The sequence below is a fragment of the Pelophylax lessonae genome (assembly GCF_965119305.1).
Source record: "Pelophylax lessonae genome assembly, chromosome: 1".
NCBI lineage: Eukaryota > Metazoa > Chordata > Amphibia > Anura > Ranidae > Pelophylax > Pelophylax lessonae.
The window spans coordinates 339,096,927-339,119,703 of NC_138768.1; the positions used below are offsets into that span (position 1 = coordinate 339,096,927).

The window sequence follows — 22,777 nt, forward strand, 5'->3', positions numbered from 1 at the left end:
GCATTATGCATTACAAATCCTTGCACTTTATGCATATTGCACTCTGAACCCCTGCACTCTGTGCATAGTGTACTGCTGGCCACTGCAATCTGTGCCTTATGCACTACTGACCACTGCACTTTGTGTATTACACATCTCTCCACTCTGTTTTTGATGTACACCTAACACCTGCACAATGTGCATTAGGTATTCCTGACCCCTGCACTCTATGCGATATGCACTCTGTAAATACCATACTCCTGGCCCCTGTACTTCGTGCATTACGTTACACACTCTTGCACACCTCTGCACTCTGTGTGTTATGCGCTCTTGATCCAAAACAGTAGTGGGATTAGGTCTTATTAAACCATACCCTCCTAAGCCCCTCCCACTGGTGCATTTTGGGCACACCCACAATTCAATAAGATACCTGAAATACCTCATACAGGACTGGTCCTGAGAGTGCAAGAAAACTGAAGTCCACACACTTAAATGAGTGCTAATGTTGTCTAATAAGATTCTATAGAATATAGGTTATAAAATAAAAACATATATCAGACCGCTATACATATTACTTGTTTGCTGCTTCTGTTTTTCTGAATTGACCCAACATTAGGTCTAAAATAAGTTTTAGTTACACTGGATGGCTATGTAGAAGGATTATTATAAAAGGGACAAAAATGTTACTATATTTATCAATAAAATACTTGGGAATTACTGGAAAAAACAATGACTATTTTTTCGCCAGTAATGTATAATCCCAAACGATAATAAACAATGATAATTCCTGACTTTTGCTCCATCTACAAGTATTCCTTTATTGAAAATCAATCTATCAGTCTTCAATTGTATTTTTTTTTTCAGACATTCTATCTACAAGGATGTTGTAAAATGCAGGGAATAACTCCTACCGAGGTCTTGGTGGATTACCGCAGACATTCATTTCAATCCAATGACCGCTTGCCAGAGCCATAATTATGCAGCTAAAAGAATAAGAAAAATGTTATATAACAACATAGAAATGAGGTAATAATCTATTGATAAAACATAGAATGCATGTGCTGTTTCGTGTATATAAATTTCATTACAGGTGAACTGCACAGTACAGCAGATTGATGAAAGTTGGAGTATACAGTATTAAACTAATTTGGTTTTGCAAAGAAACCAAATTCCATGCTTATGAAGCTAAAGTACCAGCAAGATGAACCTAGGGTAGGTTTTAGTACATTCAATACTGTGTTCCTAACAGAGGTATAGCGGGCAGGGGCGTAACTACAGGGGTTGCAGGGGTTGCGGTCGCAACCGGGCCCCATGCTCCAGGGGGCCCTGTGCGGCTCCCCTGTACACCTGGATAGGAGGGGCAGCAGGGGCCGCATGTAGAGAAATCACTGCCCTCCTTTTTCCTCCTGTAGCTGCAGGGGGAAAATGGAGGAGATTGGTTCCTCTGTATGCTGCCCTCGCCCCTCCTCCTATCCATCCAGTTCACTTGTGTTCTGCTGTCTCTGGGCCCCTGTGTGCTCCCCTGGTCCCCCCCCCTTCTGTGCTTCCCCCCCTACAGAGCTTCCCCCCCCCACTGTGCTGCCCCCCCCTACTGTGCTCCCTACCCTCTCCTGCCGGCTGCTGCAGGAGATGTGTCACAATAGAGAACCAGGAAGGGGTCAGTAAATATGTAATTTACCAGCTCCTTCCTTTTCTCAATGGACAGAGTCATAGTCAGTGACATTGTAAAAAAATAAAATAAAATGATAAAAAATAATACAATTAAAATACCAAAAAAATAAAAACTACTGACACCAGTGGGTGAACTTCCAGGATCGTAAAGGTCACACTTGCAACCGGGCCCTGGCATTCCGCCACTGTGGGGAGGCCCCAACATCGCAGGAAGGTGACCCACTGCAGAACTTGTGAAAGGGTCCCGCAACGAGAGTAAAGGGCCCCAGGATCAGTGGGAAGAGTCCCAGGCTTGAAGGGAAGGGCCCCGGCCAGGGGTCCAGGGGGCCCTTCATGGTTTCCTGCACCGGGGCCCTGAAGGTTCTAGTTACGCCTCTGATAGCGGGGGTCCCAGATAGAAATATTGAGGACCTTCTATCATAAAATAAGGAAACATGTATGAGGCTGATTTTGTCCATGTGCTTTCTATTTACCTTACTCTTTTTAATTTCCCATTTGCTGCTACGCTTCCTTAGAGCTGATCTATTAGCACTCAGACACAGTGGTCACCATTATCAGTTCTTGGACAGTGTTCTAGACCTCCAGAGTAGTGGCCACAACCAGAACTCACGTTCCTGATATAGAGACACAAGCTGCAGTTATGGTATTTATAATGAGTTTATTTTGAAAATAAAATTCTCTTAACTTACTTACATCCCCTTTTGAGTGGGTTCTGGATTCAGCCACCTCCTATGCTTTCTCCACACCTAATATCTATGCTAATATTTATGTATATAAATTATAGCATTTTTGTTTCTTAAATAAAAAAAAAAAAAGAAGAATACATTGACCTTAAGGGCTCTTTCACACAGTCCGTCCATCAGATGGACTCAGTTTATCTCAGCGGGGGATCGATCCGCCAAACCCCCGGTGATCAGGAGGATGACAGCTGTGTCTCCGCGCTGTGTGCAGAGACACAGCTGTCTGGTCCCCATGCATCTCTATGGGGGAATTGGATGGGAATGGACCGTCGGTCCGTTCTCATCCGATCCCATCCGATCCGCTGGACGGATGGAAAATAGGGTTTCCATCTGTCCAGATTTGACGGATCAGATGCCCTATAGACATGCATGGAGTTACCGTTCAGATCCGCCAAAAAAAACGGACAGGCGGATCTGAATGGTCCGCCTGTGTGAAAGGGGTCTAAAGCTGAACTCCAAGCAAACAGATAAATGCACAAATAAAATACTGATAAGGTAACTTTTTTTTACTTGTCAGGGTATAAAGCAAAGGCAAATCCAAGCTAGTGACCTGATTTTTCTCTGCTGCAGTGAAGTAAACCAGTTTGGTCACCTTCCTGCCCCCAATCTGTGATTGGATAGTGAATATGCAGCATTACTTAAAGAGGATCTTCACCGAAGAAAGAAAACATTTAAAGTCAGCAGCTACAAATACTGTAGCTGCTGACTTTTAATAAAAGATCACTTACGTGTCCAGGGATCCAGTGCTGTCCCCACCTGGGCTGGTTCTTCGCTGGTTCTCCGCTGGTCTTCAGGTCCCCGGCCCTGGCATTTTTACTGTGGAAAGCTTGCTGTGCCTCTTTCCCACTGCTTTGTGAATGGTCCCAGCCTTCTGTGACGTGGTGTGACATGTCCCAGAAGGCTGCAGGCAAAGGGGAGAGCCGAACTTTGTCTGCTTAGGCAATCCAAGCAGAAGTGAGAGCAGTTACCTATCAATGCTAGGTACCACCCCCCCCCCCAAAAAAATGTATTTATTGTGACAAATGTGGTGGTGGTGGTGGGGGGGGGGGGGTCAGTAGGAGGACATAAAGCAGAACTTCACCTTTAGGATAAAGTTCCACTTTATGCTATTTGCTCACTCTGCTCTCTGCTTCAGTTAGTGTTCCTTGTTGGCACACATGTCCTGCAGTATGCATGGTTGGATCCTTGTACTGCCCCTTGTACTGGTTAGAATCCCTGTCATACTTTTATTGTTGTCTGTGTCCCTGCCATGTAGGTTTACCTTACCGCACCTTACCTTACCGCACTGGCTACCCAGCTAAAAAGCGGGGGCGGAAGCCCGCCTCCGGCGGTGCACGCTCGCCCCCTAGAGTCTCCTGAGCGAGCAACGTAGTATAATGTCGCTTTGCCCAGGAGCGGCTGCCTGCCGTAGTAAAACCCCGGTGAGTGGTCATTATGTGGTTAATTGTCCTGTGACCACTGTCACTGAGACAGAAATTGATGGTAAATCCAAAGTTGTAAAGTTGTCACCAGAACAGAGGGTTAGGACAAATTGTTCTTATGGCAAATAAGAGGGGATTTCCCTACTTACTTCCTATTAAAGTAAAACTATGGGCAAACCTTTTTTATTTTCATTTTGGATAGAGCAAGGGAGAGTCATAACCCCTGCCAGATTTTTTTTCTCGCCATCTGTGTCCCATTGTGGAGATTTCCCTTTACATCCTGTCCCATAGCCAAACAGGAAGTGAGACTCTATTACTTTTCTGTGGACAACCTAAAGATTGGGATTTTCTTTTACGTTCACTTTCAATGATAATGGTAAACAGGACAAATAGAGAGGGGGAATCTCCCTAACAGGGGCACAGACAGCAATAAAAACTGACAAGCATTCTAGTCCCACTCTACTCTAACCAAAACTAAGAAAAAGTTTTGGTTGTTCTTAAAGTGATTGTAAACGATTGTGACCAGAAGTGATGCAAGACACCGTGCTTTCCTGAGTTTACAAATCAATATATGCACTTCTTGATTGTTTTAAATGTAAGAGTCTTTAAAACTTCAAAAAAGTGTTGTCACATACGCTTTTACACTATGGGAGGCATGTTATATTTTATGCTAACATGTTACTGAGCGATTGCAGCGGAGGTTTAAAGGGACCAAAAGTGCCCTAAAGGAACCAGCACCATATTACCCTGGGTATCTATACATCCTTGGAAATGATGTACCTTGGAAACGTATTTACCTTATTACCAAAAGGCTTGCAATTATCCTCAATGAGGTGAGAGTTCTGTGAGCATGTATTAGTCGCACAGAGGTGGAAGAGCACTGTTTAAGTTTATATGAATACACCTATATGATTTTTGAACAGAAGAAGGTGGTTGGCATATGTCATGTTTGTAGATTGGATTTGTTTTAACTACTTTTTTGAACTTACTTTATGCACTTGCACATTAGCATTGGACTTCGATATTGATTAAATATTTTTTTTTGGTTTATCGATTTACTTTGTTCACTGTTTTGAATATATGTTCACAATTGTGAGGCTGCGCTACCCCTTTTCATATTTCAATACAGCTGTCTTGTGGGAACACAATAGGGGCAGCAGCAACCATTTACACAGAACACACTTGGTATTGATTGATCTCTACCTACATTTAGCTTCATCCACAAGCGCAGAGGTTCACACCACTCAATTGTAAACAGTCACCTTGTAAAACAATCTATTCAGTTTAAAAAATAAATGAAAGGCAAAACCTATTTGTGTATAAATACATATATATATATATATATATATATATATATATATATACTGTATATATATAGTTATATATATATATATATATATATATATTTTTTTATTTATTTATTTTTTTAGTGATCACATTCCCTCATCTCTCAGCTGCATAAGAGCCAGGAGCCGGGTGGGGGGAGCAGCAGCACACAGAGCTTCCCAGTGAATGGTTGTGCAGCGGTGGCGTGTTAGGACAAATCTGATCACTGGAGGTGAGCAGGCTGAGTTCCCAGCATAACTAGAGCTGACCATGGTGTGTTCTCCTGCTTAGTGTGGTCAGTTTTTGAAAGGAAAGCAGAGGGACTGGCAGGAACACCAAGAATTTCACACAAAGTAAGCAATACAAAGAGAACTGCATACTTTTTTTTATACAAGTACATGGTACAGCAGGCACAAATCAGGAATATGAAATGTTGGGGTAACAAACGCTTTAAGTCCTCTGGACAAGAAGTGAAGGAAAATCTCTCTAACAGGACACAGACAGCAAAAAAATCAAATGGCAGAGGTTTTAACAATTCCTTACTCTATCTTAAGCACAAAAAAAAAAAAAAAAAAAAAAAAAAACTATAATCAGTTTTATATCAATCTAAAGTTTGGCTTTAAATATAATCTAATTTGCAATTATGATTATGTAGCTGAAATTAAACATTTTATGTACCATCATTGCTTAATAAAGGTTAATTGAAAAGTTTATTTAAAAGCAGATAAAATAGACAGTGTTTCAAAAGCAAATTTTGCACGGAATGGATAATCCCTGTTAATCAATATGCTAATCAAATATCCTACTAAATGAAAAAGAAATATAAACTGGCAAAGCATTGGTATACATAGAAACAAAGTAATTAGTTAAAAAAAATTCCAGACTCTCTAATTCACTTAATGATCTGCTTACCATAATTCTGTGAGGAGAGAAATACAGCTCCTAATTGAGAATGTGAGAATGTATGTACAAGATAAAAAAAAAAAAACGCACAACCAAAGTTTAGCAAAAATCGGAATGTTTTCTATATTTTGTTTGGTGATGACCAAAGATGACACAAGGCACCCAACAACCAACCTAGGGTACTTGCCTACTTGTGTAACAACGCCTTGGGATATTAAAGTACGACTCATGACTACTTAATAACAGTCTAAACAAATCCCACATCTAGTTAAGGCCCATTTACACCAGATGCAGTAGGACTGCGTGGTCCGGCAATTCCTAACACACCCCCATCGTAAGACAAGGGAAAAAGCCTTGACTCTGGTGTGGCCTGTTCACACCACTGCGTTGCGATGGTGCGTGGGCATTGTGTGCTAAACAAAAAAGTACTATGTGCAGTAATTTTTTTCAGCGCAGTTACCAACATTTGAATAAAGTTAATTGAAAAAAATAAAAGAACAGTGCACTGTGCCGCAATCAACACATCCGCACAGGCTGCCCCACAACGCACACCAGCCACTGCTTATTCGCATTATTTCTGCACCCCAACTGCCTACTGATACGTGAAAATGGTGCTGCTCGTATGGGTATACATTGCCATGGCTGTGATGCTTTGCACCATGGTGTACTAAATGTGAAAGCTGCAATATGTACATATAATTTTGTGCTGCAGCACATATGTTTTAACGGTAGGCCATAGTTCATGACAAGTGTTGATTTGGTAAGACGTACTGGTAGGTCCTCCCATTCTCGCTGCTCTGTGCATGGCCCTGAGGCGGATTACAGATCGGGGTACAGCACCCATTTTATTCATCATGATAGGGTAGTATCTCTCTCTCAACAGAATTTAATAGGCATGGGAAGATATTGTATTACCTCCTCACTGTCTGTTTTAACCCCCTAAATGCTGGACTACTGTGCTGCAAGTATTTGGGCGGTGAGCAGCAAGTACAATGTGGCTCCATTTACTATAAGGGTATAATTCCTGGCACATGTACAGAGTGGCATAGCGTGGGGGGTGCTGGGGGGGCCAACCGCACCGGGCGCAAAATCTGGGGGGGCACAGTGTCATGCTGCCATTTAAGAGCCTGCTCAGCCATCCTGAACAAGCCCTGCATGGACGGCAGGGGGCTGATAGAGCCAGTGTACAGCTCCGGATGGAGGGCGGGACTTCAAGTTACCCGCAGGTGATTAGCAACCAATCACAAGCTGGCTACCTGGAAAAGTTATGCAGATCCCGCCCTCCTTCCAGAGATGTCCTGCTTCTGATGTCAGCTTCATGCTTGCTTGCCGCCGTCCATGCAGAGCTGTCGAGCTGCTGTCTGATCTGTGAGTAATGTGGATTGTGGAGGAAGCTGAGAGTGCTGTGAAGGGGGAGCTGAGGACTGAAACCTGCCCCCCCTTGGAAACTCAACTTCTCAACTTCCCCTTTTAAGTGGTTGTTAAGCCACTTTATACCATCCTGTCTGTTCTGTTTAATAATCATGTGTGCCTGTGTGTCTGTGTTTTAAAAAAATAAGCTGTTCTTTACCAGTTTTCAGAGGGCCGAGCGCCGCTCATGTGACCCGTCGGCTCTCTCCTCTCTCCGGCTGACAGCTGCCTGCAGTGGGCGGCGCCAAGGATTACTCAGTTGGGAGGGGAGGAGGAGGGGAAGAGGAGAGGAGGTGAGAGGTGGCGAGTCACGTGAGCGGCGAGTGGCACTCTATACTTGTAAAGAATGGCTTATTTTTATAAAATAACAGACACAGGGGCACACAGGATTATTAAACAGGCTGTAGACAGGATATGAAACTTTAAATGAAACTACAGCAGCAGGAGTAAAGGACAGGAATGTAAAGGTGTAGTGGGGGGACAGGAATGTAAAGGGGTGGTGGGGGACAGCAATGTAAAGGGGTAGTGTGGGACAGGAATGCAGTCAGTGTAGTGATCAGGTTGGTTAGTGCAGGAATAAGGTAGGTCAGTGTAGGAATAAGATTGCTCAGGTAGGTCTCTGTAGTGGTCAAGTAGGTCTCTGTAGTGGTGAGGTAGGTCTGTGTAGTAATCAGGTAGGTCTGTGTAGTGGTCAGGTAGGTCTGTGTAGGTGTCAGTGTAGTGGTCTAGTAGATTTGTGTAGGGGGCGCAAATTACTTACCTTGCCCCGGGCGCTGACAACCCACGCTACGCCACTGCATGTACACCCCCATCCACTACCTTACCAGCTAAAAGGGGAGCAGTAAGCTTCTCTAAACAGTCTACCAGAAGCAAAGTGGGATAGCCAGAACTAAGACTTTGCAAGGGCTGTCTCTGCCAGAATCAACATTGGCACTCTGACCCATAGGACACCAGCACTCGGTCACTCAATGACTAGGGCCTGGAGCTCAGTTCTGTAATCACAATGTAACAGGATAACTGAATGCCTCCTTCTAATATCCACCAGACATTCTTCAGTGAGGGAGAGGTTAAAGTGATACTAAACCCAGGACCCTGCATTCACTATATTTGTTCTCTCACAGTGCACTAAACATGGAAATTATTTTAGTAAATATAAACTGCTAAATACCTTTTTTTTTATCAGCAGTTAGAGCAGTATTGTGACTTCTGTGAGTGTCTGGTTAAAGCTTATAGGAGGAGTTTTCATTCTCCCACAATTGTCCTTTGAGAATAAAGGATCCTTGACTCTCTGTCTGGACAGTGCTGATTGGCCCTGTGCTGATCACATGCACTCTCCCAAGAAAAAAAAAAACTTTCTAGCAATACACACCAAACTGAGCATGTGCAGCCTGTCCCCTGGCTCTGTAAATATCAGGAAAAATATTAGAGTTAATGGAAGAATGGAGATGATCAGAGAAGACAGGATTTTACACAATGCAGGGGATTGACCCTTTAGGTTACCCAGTAAGTATAACAAGCATGCTTTACTGCATATCCAGACTGATTTTACTGTTGAAGGTTTAGTAACACTTTAATGCTCACAATGCCACAGGACAGTTATGCACCCTTCAGCTTTCACTGGGCTCTCTTCAGTGAGTTCTCCAGAACAGATCCTTGGCTCCAGAAGGATTTGGAGATAGGCCCCCCTAGGTTTACCGAAGGTGGTAACTCGATGAACATCAGCTTGAATAAGTACAACTGCTGTGGGGGAGGGGCAGCAGCCACCCCCTCCTAGATGGGTGGAACCCCTTCAACAGTAAGACCCTGCTGTTCTAAAGCTCAAACTAATGTTGATTAATAATTTTCCCCCCTGAACTATGGAAATTGAAGCGTGCATGTGGCCGTTATTAGAGCTGGGGTGGGACAGTTGCAATGTTAGGAGAGCATGTATGCTTTGTTTTTTGGAAACCCCATAATTCACCTTTATTCAGAACATCCAAATGACAGCAAGTCTTCAGCACAGATTAGTAACAGTACACAATATCCAGTACATATTTGGGCACATCAAGGACAATCTGATTGTTGGTAAATTTTGAAAAATTTTACTTTTCTGAAATAAAGCTTTTGCTTAAGACCCCACAAACTTTTTCATGGCTCTTCACCTATTTGGGGGAAGCTACCACCAATGTTACAGTACAAGTTTAGTAAGGTGGGATGTTTTGGGTATAGATCTCTGGTCACCACATCCCAGTTTTATCAGAAAGGTCATTTTGTGTTGATGGACATTTAGGGTGCCCAAGGGTCACATATTACATATATTTAAAAAGGAATTACACATTTTTAAAACTTAAAAAAAAAAAAAAGAAAAAGATTTTAAAAAAAAAAGTAGAAATACAGCTACAAAAATAGTGTTATACATTAAAAACCCATCTGCATAGCTAGATCTGCTATTTAGGTATTCAGTGTACAGTGCAAGTGTCTACAAATGAAATGTATTTAAATAACAAAATATTTAAAAAAAAAAAGTTCACACTAATTCCTATAGACAAATTATACTAAAACCATCTTGTGACTTTACAAACACAGTTAAAAACCACAAACCTCATAGACAAGCATTTCTAACCACAAGTTAAGCTACACGTTATTTTCTTTCATTTCCTTTCCTCCTGCATCATACTTTGTATTTACTCACCTGATACTCTCACCGATGACTTTGTCAATATCCAAAGTAAGACAAGTGGTAATAAAAAGTAGTTTTTAGAAAAAAAAAGCTAAAACTAGAGAAAGATCAATTGAAGTCTTCAACATGCAGCTTTGATGATTAGTTTATTTAACTTGACACTTGTTGCCATGGCTCAAAGCAAACAAAAGCAGCCAGTACTATGAAAGTTGCATGAATGGTTTCCGGATCAGAAGAAGAACACTTCATAGGTAATGCTTGATATATTATACTCTTTGTTTCGTCTATTCTAGGAGATCAGATCACCTTGGTGCGATGTGTACCTTAGAAACCAGGGTGGTAAGGAAAGTTTCTTACACTCAGCGTCTGTTGGAGACTAACATTAGATCAATCAATTCATTAAAAGGCCAGTTAGGTGAAAGATAGTATATTCTACACAATTATTGAACGGTATGGTATAAATATATGCGTTTAATCTGGAAGGAGCAAAAAAAAAAAAATTATAAAATATATGATTTCTAAACTATAAAATACTACTAGTATGAATCAAACATGGTGTATACATTTTAAAGTATGACAAAGGATTAAAGTAGAACTATAGGCAAAACTTTTCTTTTCATTTTGGATAGAGAAAGGGAGGGTTATAACCCCCTGGCAGATTTATTTTCCCCATCTGTGTCCCATTGTGGAGATTTCCCTTCATTTTCTGTCCCATAGCCAAACAGGAAGTGATAGGAAATCCCTGCAAAATAAAGGAATTTCTTGGGGACCCCCAGCTCACCAGAACTGGTGTCCTATTCGAAAGATTTCTCTTTCTAATTTCACTTTCATTGATAATGGTAAACAGAACAAATAGAGAGGGGAAATCTCCCTAATGAGGGCACAGACAGCAATAAAAACTGACAAGCGTTCTAATCCCTCCCCACTCTTTCCAAAACTAAAAAAAATGTTTGCCTTTAGTTATACTTTAAGATACAATATGACTTTGATTTACTGTGTGGACCTAATTATGAAAAGCACCAAAATAATCCACATTCCCCATTCTAAGGAGGGGAGTAAGGATTTAAAGTGGACCTTCAACTTCAAAAACTCCCTTTTACCATCCCAGTCCTCCCACCACCTAAAGTGCACCTTTTCAATTACTTTGATACCGGGCACTTTCACCCCCTTCCTGCCCAGGCCAATTTTCAGCTATCAGCGCTGTCGCACTTTGAATAACAATTGCATGGTCATTAACCGGTTGCCGACTGCGCACAGTATATTTACTGCGGCAGTCGGCCCCGGCCAGGCAGAGTGACGTAGGTCTACGTCGCTCGCCTGTCACTCCTTCCAGAGCCAATAGCGGGCGGGCGCGCGCCCGCTGAGGCGTGCGCCCGCCTCGGCTCGTTCACGGAGGAGTGCGGGAGTGTGACTGGTGGACCCGATGTCCGCCGGTCACACTACGATCGCCGGTACAGCGGGAGAAAGACAGAGCGGCTTATGTAAACAAGCCGCCTGTCAGTTCTCCCTGTGTAAAAGTGAAGATCAGACAGTTCTACTATGTAGAACTGTTGATCTTTGTTTTTACACTAGTAGACCTGTCCCTGCACAGTTAGAATCACGCCCCTAGGACACACTTAACCCCTCCCTGTCCAATACTGTTAACCCCTTCCATGCCAGTGTCATTTTTGCAGTAACAGTGCATATATATAGCACTGATTACTGCAGTAATGTCACTGGTACCCCCAAAAGTGTCAAAAATGTCAGTCAAGGGTCCGATCTGTCCGCCGCAATGTCGCAGTACCGCAAAAAAAATCGCAGATCGCCGCCATTACTCGTTAAAAAAAAAAACACCACAAATGACAAAAATCTTTCCCTTTGTTAGTAAACGCGATAACTTTTGCGCAAACCAATCAAAATACGCTTTTTGCGATTTTTTTACCAAACATAGGTAGCGTAAAACAAATTGGCCGAAAATGTTAAAAAATTTTGATTTTTACATTTTTTTATGGGGGAATTTCATATAAAAAAAAGTGAAAAATATTGTTGTTTTTGCAAAAATTACGCTCTTTTTTTGTTTATAGCGCATGATCAAAAAATCGCACAGGTGATCAAATACCACCAAAAGAAAGCTCTGTTTGTGGGAAAAAAAGGACGTGAAATTCGTTTAGGTACAGCGTCGCACGACCGCGCAATTGTCCGTTACAGTCACGCAGTAAAAAATCGCAAAAAACCCCCTGGTCTTTTAGCAGGAAAATCCTCCGGTGGTAAAGTGGTTAAACACTGTACGGACACAGTGGGTGACAGATTGTGCCAGAGCATGGCCTGTGGGGCGCTCGCGAGGCGCGATCCTGGGAGGACGTCATGATGACGTTCACCCAGGATAACAGGGCTCCAGTCTTTTACAATAGGCCTGACCGGAAGCATTTAAACAAAAAAGTTTTTATTTAACTTTTTGAAACTATTTACTGCCAACCACGCCCCCTGCCGCCTTTCCTGCCTAGGCAAGAATAACGTGAAGTCTCTTCTTGCTTCCTTCTTGAATACAGATGACACATACTGTATTCCAGGAGGCTGCAGTGGACTCCCCCACAGTGCCAGAAGAATCCTCATTTATCTGGAGCCATGTCATCAGGGGGTCAGCTGCAGGTTCTACATTATATTTTAATGAGGTAAACTCAGTCTCTGACAACTTTGTCCTTTCACTTTCACTTTAAAATTGCTCAGAAAAGCTTGCAGTCTGCCCAAAGAAAGCTCCAAAAAATGAAAAAAATTAAAGATGATCTCCAGATTTTAGTGAAGTTTAAATAGTATGTTTGGACCAAGCTTGCCTCTTTTATGAAACTTTGTATTAATTCATAAAATACAAAGCTCCCTGTAAAAGGCTAAGTGCCACTTAGCCAGGCTTTATTCTGCTCCAGGAGTGGGGCAGGAAGGTCCTGTCCCACTGCCAGAACACAGTGCTGTATACGGTATGTAGCTGAGGCTACAAACAGTGTATGCAACGCACACAGCCGCTGCATCTCTTAGTGAGATAAATAGTTTGGTTCAAACAAACTCTTTAAACTTCACTAAAAGCTAGAGATTAGCTTTGAGAAATCATTATTAGAAAAAATATTTTTAGGTATGCAGGGAATACGTTTTTAGGAAACGGGAATAGATGGCAAACAGCTTTTGTTGTTCAAATTTGACTGCAAAAGTGGAACTACACTTAAAAATAATTAGGGGATGCTTAGTAACCAGCATGTGTGAGACAATGAACACTTTGATTAGGATAATTTAATTATATTATATAGCAAATAGAATACAGGAGTCAGGAGTATGCTATGTACAGTACATAGTGTAAAGTGTGTATTGTACAGCATAGTTTATATACTGTGGTGTAGGAGTCAGGAGTATGTAAAGGAAAGATCCCAGGGGCTATAAGTAGGGATGGGCCCAAAAACCCCCCTGTTCGGTTCGCAGCAGAACTCCCGAACAGGGAAAATGTTCTAACCCGAGCAGCGAACCCCATTGAAGTCTATGGGAGCTGAACAGGAAAAATCAAGTTCCCATTTTGAAGGCTTATTTGCAAGTAATTGGCCATAAAAGTGGTATGGGGGTCTGGGTACTGTCCTGGGGGACAAGGATTAATAAAATAAAAAAAAGCAATATTTTTTTTTCCAGGAGCAGTGGTTTTAATGATGCTTAAAGTGCAACAATAAAAATGAAAAATTCCTTTAAATATAGTGCCTGGGGGGTCCCCTTAATGTGCCTGTAAAGTGGTGCATCTGTAGCATGTATAGATCTTGCTACAGCAAAAATGACATTTCTAAAGAAGAAAAAAACAAAAAACAAATCCCATTAAAAAATGACTCTTGCCGGCTCCCGGCTATTAAAAAATGAAAGAAAAAAACAGCATGGGGTCCCCCCCCAAGTCCAAACCCAGGCCCTTCGGGTCTGGTATGGGTTTTAAAGGGAACCCCACAACAAAATGAAAAAAGACAAAAAACAACGTAGGGTCCACCCCAATATCCATACAGACCCTTATCCAGGCAAGCAGCCTGGCAGGTCAGGAAAGGGGAGGTCACATGCCCTCAACATGGGGGGAGATGCTCATGTTAATGATTGTCAGGGTCTGTGGGTGGGTGGCGTGATTGACAATGGATTTACATCGGGGGCACTATTTTTTAGTTTTATTTTTTAATAAAGGACTTGTCAAAAAATGTGTTTTTTTTGTACACTTTTTGGTGAATGGGTAGGGATACAATGTACCCCTACCCATTCACATGGGGGGCGAGATCTGGGGACCCCCTTGTTAAAAGGGGCTTCCAGATTCCGATAAGCCCCCCAGCTGCAGACCCCGACAACCACAGCCCAGGGTTGTCGGGAAAAGGCCCTTGTCCCCATCAACATGGGGACAAAGTGCTCTGAAGTGGGGGGGGCAGAATCCCCCCCATGTTGAGGGCATGTGGCCTGGTATGGTTCAGGATGGGGGGGCGCCCGCTCATTCCCTCCCCTTCTCTGACCTGCTGGGCTGCATGCCTGAATAAGGGTCTGGTATGGTCTGGTATGGGGGGACCCCACGCCGTTTTTTTCTTCAGTTTTTTAATAGCCGGGAGCCGGCAATTGTAACTGTGAGTCATTTTAAATGTGATTTGAATAGTTTTTTTTTATTCTTTAGAAATGTCAATTTTAATGTAGCATGTTTAATGCATAATGAAGATGCACCACTTTACAGGCACGTTAGGGGACCCCCCAGGCACTATATTTAAAGGAATTTTTTTTTTTTTAACCGCCACTTTTTTTTTGTTCAGCTGTCATTGGGGAAACCCATTGACAGCTGACGACTCATTGGTTGTTAAGGACGCTGCGGCTGGCTTCCCAGCCTTGCTCCTTAACAACCAGCTCATGCTGTGCCCTCATTAGGCATAGATTTTCCCAATCTGGGAGCAGCATTTCAGGGTGTTCATCAGGGCGAACACTTGGCTAACACCTTGCAAATTCGGGTGTTCGGTGAACGGCCGAACAGGCAAACGTTCGGCTCAAACTCATGCTTGGGCCGAACAGTTCACCCATCCCTATCTACAGGCACTGTAGGGCACTGATGTGGCATGGATGAGCACTGATGTGCCATGGATAAGGCACGGATGAGCACTGATGTGGCATGAATGTAGCACGGATGTGGCATGGATGTGGCACAGATGAGCACTGATGTGGCATGGATGTGGTGCGGATGGGCACTGATGTGGCATGGATGTGGCATGAATGAGCACTGATGTTGAATGGATGTGGCACGGATGAGCACTGATGTGGCACGAATAAGCACTGATGTGGAATGGATGTGGCACAGATGAGCGCTGCTGTGGCATGGATGAGCACTGATGTGGCATAGATGAGCACTGATGTGGAATAGATGAGCACTGATGTGGCATGGATGTGGCACGGATGAGCACTGATGTGGCATGGCTGAGCACTGATGTGGTACGGATGAGCATTGATGAGGCATGGATGAGCACTGATGTGGCAATGGGTAGTCAGTGTAGCACCCTCCTAGGTAGGTGCCCATCAGTGTCCATCAGTTTATGCCTGTACGGTGTGTGAGAAATAACTTGGTAATATGACAATTATGTGAAAAAAAATAAATCTTTATTTTGAAAAGAATTGTGGGAAAAAATACAACTTCAAAAAACTCACCATGCCTCTTGCTAAATACCTTGGAATGTCTACTTTCTAAAAAGGGGTAATTTGGGGGGTATTTGTACTGTCCTGTCTTGTAAGGCCCCTTTCACATGGGCGGTTTTGCTCAGCGGGGATGGATCTGCAGATCCCCGCTGAGCAGGCGGATGACAGCTCCGTCTCCACTCTGTGTGCAAAGATGGAGCTGTCAGAGTCCCGCTCTCCTCTATGAGAGATTGGATGATAACAGATCGCCTGTCCGTTTTCATCTGATCTTATCTGATTCAATCCTCCAGACGGATGGAAAATAGGGTTTCCATCCGTCCGGATTTCACGGACAGGATCGGTTCGGATAGCAGCGGGTATCAGCGGAGATGTCTCCTCTGACATCCGCTGCTCCATAGGGCTCCATGGAGCATCCGATCAGGTTCGCCTAGAAAACTGACAGGCGGACTGGATCGGAAAGCCTGTGTGAAAGGGGCCTTAGTGTCTTAAGAAATGAGATAGGCCATCAGTACATCAGGTGTAATTAGGTGTGATCACTTTTCCATGATTGGCACCATAGCTTGTAGACTCTATAACCTTCACAAAGACCAAATAATATATACTTATTTGGCTTATTTTTACCAAAGATATGTAGCAGTATGACTTTTGGCCAAAATGTAAGAAGAAAAATCACTAATTTGCAAAATTTTATAACTGAAGCAAAGAAAAATGATTTTTTTTCATATTTTTTAGTCTTTTTTTCAATTATAGTGCAAAAAAAAAAAAAAAAAAAAACAGTGATTATTAAATACCATCAAGACAAAGCTCTGTGTAAAAAAAAAAAAAAAAAAAAAAAAAAAAAAGGACACAAAATTCATATGGGTACAGTGTTGCATGACTGAATAATTGTCTTTTAAGATGTGAGAACACTGAAAGCTGAAAATTGGCTTGGTTAGGAAGGGGGGTATAAGTGCCCAGTGGGTAAGTGGTTAATGCCCTTAGTCTGGGCACAGGTACAATTTTACCTATGTGAGCCTAAGTAGCAGCATATAACTGAGTGTGTGCACTTCATTGGTTTGGGGGCCACCCTCAGTTGCCATAGAACCCTTGACCATGACCTATGTGGGCTATGGACCAATACAGCCCTGTGTGTTAGGAAACTAGGCAGACGATAACATTCACTACATACTCACATGTCTTTACTGATATTTTCTTGACATTTACAGGCAGACCAAGCTGTGCATAAAGTGACAGTTTCTGAATGGGGCAAACCATAAAACCACCAGCAGAATTGGAGCAGTGGCACCAACAATTCATGAGTATAAAGAAAATGTTGTAAAGTGTTTTAGTCAAAAGGCAAAACAAATGACTGCCATCCAAAATCCAGCTTGTACTAGCGTGGCTGCAGTAAATAGCAATAGTAATTTAGTTAGATACTGAATGTCTAGAAAAAGTATTTTGACAATTTTTAATAGAGCGGGGGAAAGCTTGAACGCCTGTAATATTTGTATTGTTGTCAATGGCCCCACGGAGGAAATTCATTCTCTGTATATGTCCTGATGACCTTTATCAATACCACAAATGGGAAATCTAAAATGTTACAGTTGTCACAAGAACAGTGGGTGTGAGAAATTTTTCAATGAGGGTGGCTATTCTGGTGAAAGAGGGGAATATTTCATCCGACTTATTTCTGTGTTGTTGGGACAGCACATAAAGGAAATCTCCCCAATAGGACACAGAAAAAAATTCTGACAGGGCTTTTAACCATTTCCTTCTCATTCCAAAACTTAAAATAACAATTTTGGTTATAGGTACCCTTTAATTCTTTATTATTATTATTATTATTATTATTTTTGTTAATTTCCAATATATTTCACAAAATACTTAAAAAAAGAACAAAATAGAAAATGTCTTGATTTCCCCCCTATTCCCCTTATAGTATCACTGACTTCCATAATGTCCTACTCGATTTCTATCTGGCTCCGATATGTCCTACTTGTAATAGTTTTTCTAATTTCCCCGAATTCGTATGTAGTCTCTAGTTGTTTTAACCACTTAAGCCCCGCAAGATTTTACCCCCTTCCTGACCAGGGCCTATTTTGCGATTCGGCACTGCGTGACTTTAACGGACAATTGCGCGGTCGTGCGACGCTGTACCCAAATGAAATTGATGTCCTTTTTTTTCCCACAAACAGAGCTTTCTTTTAGTGGTATTTTATCACCTGTGCGATTTTTTGATCATGCGCTATAAACAAAAAAAGAGCGACAATTTTGCAAAAATAACAATATTTTTCACAATTCCCCAAAAAAAACTAGTAAAAATCTAAATTTTTTTAACATTTTAGGCCAATTTGTTTTCTGCTACATATTTTTGGTAAAAAAAATCGCAAAAAGCGTATTTTGATTGGTTTGCGAAAAAGTTATTGCGTTTACTAACTAAGGGAAATATTTTTGTCATTTTTTATTGTTTTTTTTTAACGAGTAATGGCGGCGATCTGCGATTTTTTTGCTGGACTGCGACATTGCGGCGGACAGATCGGACCCTTGACTGACATTTTTGACACTTTTGGGGGTACCAGTGACATTACTACAGTAATCAGTGCTAAAAATATGCACTGTTACTGTAAAAATGACACGGGCAGGGAAGGGGTTAACTTTATTGGAGAAGGAGGGGTTAAGTGTGTCCCTAGGGGCGTGCTTCTAACTGTGATTGGATGTGGCTTTTCATGTAACAGCAGAGATCTACGGTCCTACATAGCAGGACCGTATGATCTCTGCTGTTACACAGGGGAGAATGACAGGCGGCTTTGTTTACATTAGCCGCCTGCCTTTCTCCCGGTGTAACCGACGAGCTCACACACGCGGGGGGTCCGTGAGCGAGCTCCCTAGAGCCTCACAGGCTAGCGACGTAGTACTACGTCATTTTGCCTGTGAGGGGCTGACTGCCGACGTTCTTCATCTCTGCTGCACACTAATTTCATTTAGTATATGTAGTCGACTCTCCTACACCATTCCCTAACAGGGGGCTTTGGGTTCTAGCCATCTTTTAGCAGCATTAAGCAGATTTTGAACTATTGAATTTCTGTAAGATTTTTGGGTTCTATTAGTTTTATGGAATAAACATACCCAGGAGTCATCCACCACTTCCCAGTCTGTAATTTGGTTAATAAGATATTGTATCCTTAACCAAAATACACAAATCTTGGGGCATTCCCACCATATATGGAACATTGATCCTTCAACCTGACACCCCTGGTACTCTTTAATTTTAATAGTTTCTGTGGATAACTGTACTTTGCCTTTTGTATTTTGCTCTGTGTATTTAACAAACACATAAATGTGACAATACTTCAGAGATTGTCTTCAGACAGTTGCAAATTATTAATACCATACAACATTTTTTTGTACCAACTGTTCCCTTTTTATTCCAGCAAAATTAATAAAATATGCATTGTTCATGATGCTGCCCATCACTGACATGTGGGTTAGCCACTATAAAGCAAACAATTAGAAATAGCGTTAAAAACTGTAAAACTTTTGGGTATGCAAGTAAAAACACGGTTTCTGCAAAAGTTTTACGGCTGTTAAAAAAAAAAAAAAAAAACTCCATTTGTAGCCTGGGGATCTTTTTGCTTTGAATAAAGCCTTAGTATAGGTACGTTTTTTTTTTTTTTTAATCAGCGCAATAAGACCTTGGTGCAGACAGTCATACCTGAAATTTGAAGTCCTTTAAAAACCCCACCCATACCCCGCAGCTGTAATTTCCAGTATTGCAGAGGTAATAAAACCCAGGGATCTGGTTCAGGCACTTGTGCCAACTTTACCTTCATTTACTCCATCCCTCCTTCATTCATAGAGGCTGTACTATATCTTCCATGAGGGAAAAGAGATCTATGAATGGAAGATGACCTCTCATTCACCCATCCGTCCTTCATATACAGATCCTTGTTGGAAACTATAGTACAACCTCCATTAATGTAGAAGGGGCAGAAATCACAGGCATAGTAGACACTCTTGATAAGTTCTTGTCATAGGTCCAGTGCTGGTATTAACCTCTGCAGCACTGTAAGATTACAGGGTTATGTAGGGGGGTAGACGTCTTTGGATTTCCACTATCACGCCAGCACAAGCACAAGGGACACTTTGCATTAAAAATAATGTCCCTTCTGCTTGTTTAAAAAAATGTTTACCTAAACGTAGGCTTTAATACCAAAAAGTTGAAACCATCCTCAAACAACTAAAACAAATAATTAATAATTTGCCATGAAAAACTTGGAATGGTTACAGGAATTCACCTATATTGAAAGCATTGGAGAATTAATGGTGTCTATTCATGATAGACAGTCTATTTATATGGACATGTGGAGAGTCTGGGTAATTTTTGGAGTTTCTTCTTGCACTTAAATATAAGGTACAGTCAGGTTTAAAAAAATAAAATAAACATGAGCACTGCAGCCAGTGCTGTATCTTGGCCTAGGCCAACAAGGCCCAGGCCTAGGGCGGCACTTTGCAGGGGGGCAGCAAAAAAGCTGAACCACGCACAAAAAAAAAAAAAAAAAACAGCCTCCTCCCTGCTCCTGTACGAAAAGGGTCCCCGCCGGCTTGCGCTACACTTTTAGTATAGTGCCAGTCTTATGGGGAGAAATGGGCCATAGGGCAGGGTCCAGGAAGCAAATAAGTATGGCACCCCCATAAAGCACTCACACTGCTGCCTGCTGGTATGATAATACCGATGGGTGAGGACATTCGGGCAGACCGCAGATGACAACCACACTTAATACAACTGGCCTGATGGCCCCCAATGCTAATAAGTGTGGAACTGCAGCCTAATGCTCCGCCTACCCTCCTCTGTCCCCAGGTATGGCAGGCATCATGTCAATAATATAATTTCATTTCTTTAAACATCCTTGTCCTTGAGCGAGCATACTGAATTGCATCATATACAATTAAGACTTTTAATCGTATATGATGGCAATAATATTTTGGACCTGCTTGCATCATATGTGCTATCGCAATATGTCACTGGGTTAGTAAGATTACTCCTATCTTATAAGATATTTGGACTTGATTATTTCACTTATTTGTATAATGACTATGGACATCCTAGTCATTATACAAATAGGTGAAATATTCCTATAATTACAATTAGTGGCAGCAAACACAAGTCCAAATACATTCCGCTGCACTAATGGGCACTGATAGGCTGCACTGGTGGCCACTGATGGGGCTGTACCGATGGCCACTGATGAGGCTAAACTGATATGCTGCACTGATGGGCAGTAATAAGGTAGCAGTAAAAAGGCTGCACTGATGGGCACTGATGAGGCTAAACTTATGGGAACTGATGAGGCTACACTGATGGGCACTGTTACACTGGGGTTGTAGTCTGTGGTTTACAGATGACAGAACGGGTCAAAAACAGGAAGGGATGTGGCCTTTACAGGAAGGGGTGGGTCATATTTAAATTAGAGGGTGCACAAGTTTAGTCAGGCCTAGGGCAGCACAAAACCTAAATACACCACTGACTGCAGCTACAAATATTGCTAATGCTGACTTTTAGTAAAACACACTTACCGGCCCAAGGATCCAGCACTTTCTTTGCTGGTCCTTGGGTCCCTGGTGCTGCCATGTTGACTGTAGGAAGCCGGCTGTGACTCCCTGCAGCCTGGGAACCGGAAGGCAAGTGCCGGCAATCGGCCGTGCACAGAGCAGGGAGAGACTGTGAGGAAGGTGGGGAGGACGGTGGGGGAGCGCAGGGAAGGTGAGTAACATTGCGGGGTAATCCCGAGTGTGGCTCGGGGTTACCGCTTTTGGTACTGAAAGTTAACCCCAAGCCACACTCGGGAATACCACTAAGGAGGTTAAACCCACAAGTGCTTTTTAGATTAGATTTAGAAATTGGATGAAAGGGTTAGCACTGGGAATCACTTTTTGATAGATATGTAGTGAATTTCTTATACAACTATATAGATCAGAACAAAATGAGAGACAAATGAGAAGGAAAGAGGGAAAGATGGACTTAGTTCCAAGTCAGGGACAGTCCCTCAAAATCAGGAACAGTTGGGAGCTATGCCTTTCTCATTGTTTGTTCTACGCTGTTTTATTTCTTCCTTTCTTCTCCAGGCTCTCCCTCATCTTCATACATGTCTACATACCTCCCTAATGCTCACCCAGTGAAAGGTTGTAAAAATGTTCTGTATGTGAGTGGTTTTTTTGCAGTTTCACTCTGATGCTCTCATGATTGTAATGAAGAGAGTCACCTTTTGGCAGAACCCTGAACTTTGTTCAGTTATCTGAGTTGTTGGTTAAGTGAATTGTCTGGTTTTATTTACTGGAAATACTGAGTGAAACCCTACGGGGTATGGAAATGGGGAATTAAGTGAATGCCTATCTACCCATCTAGCGACTGGGACACTGAATTAGGGCACACTGCATGGCAAAACTGGGCCTGGACCACAATTGTGTGAGGCCTTGCAAGGTATGCAGCAATTTCCCTCCATGCCCTCAGAATGAAGAGTAAAGTGGAAACTGGTGGAAGAAGATCATGGTTTTTTGCTATCCCCCTCAAAACAGAATTGTAGTTAGTTCCGGGACAAGTATCGCTGGTGGGATAAAGGAGAGTATCACTCTGGTGTGGGACCCAGTTAGCAGGTTGGCCTCCGGACTTAAAAGGTTGTTCTCTCACACACATATTAGTACCATCATGCAAATGCTAAAAATTAATTAATGGTCATAGCATGCTGGACCCCCCATGCTACCAACCCAACACTTCACATAATTGGCAGGCAACACTATGAAATGAGACTCACTGTATAGAAGAGAGCAAGTAGCCAGCACGTGAACAGGAGCATGCCTAGAGGTATGAACAGAGCATGATAAGCTTGTGATAAGATTATGTATTGATTAGTGATTGGCTGTGGCAACATGGCTAAATAAAATGTTGTGGTGTGGAAGTGATATGGACTCCATGTGACTAAATGGAAGTCAGAGGCTTCATCATAATGTATCACCATCATTTGCTGTGGAAACTACTCTGACTTGAACCA

At 42.3% G+C, this 22,777-nt stretch overlaps 1 protein-coding gene across 1 annotated transcript in view; it reads right to left on the bottom strand.

Annotated features, from left to right (window-relative positions):
* LOC309544225 (kelch domain-containing protein 3-like) overlaps positions 1-10,157 on the bottom strand; it is an 83,692-nt gene extending 73,535 nt beyond the window's left edge. Inside the window, exons 1-2 of the mRNA XM_082243118.1 lie at positions 10,122-10,157; positions 891-962 (exon numbers count right to left, since the gene is read on the bottom strand). Coding sequence (XP_082099244.1) covers positions 891-952 — 62 coding nt within the window. The 5' untranslated portion in view covers positions 953-962; positions 10,122-10,157. The remainder of the gene's footprint in view (positions 1-890; positions 963-10,121) is intronic.
* Positions 10,158-22,777: the final 12,620 nt, after the last annotated feature.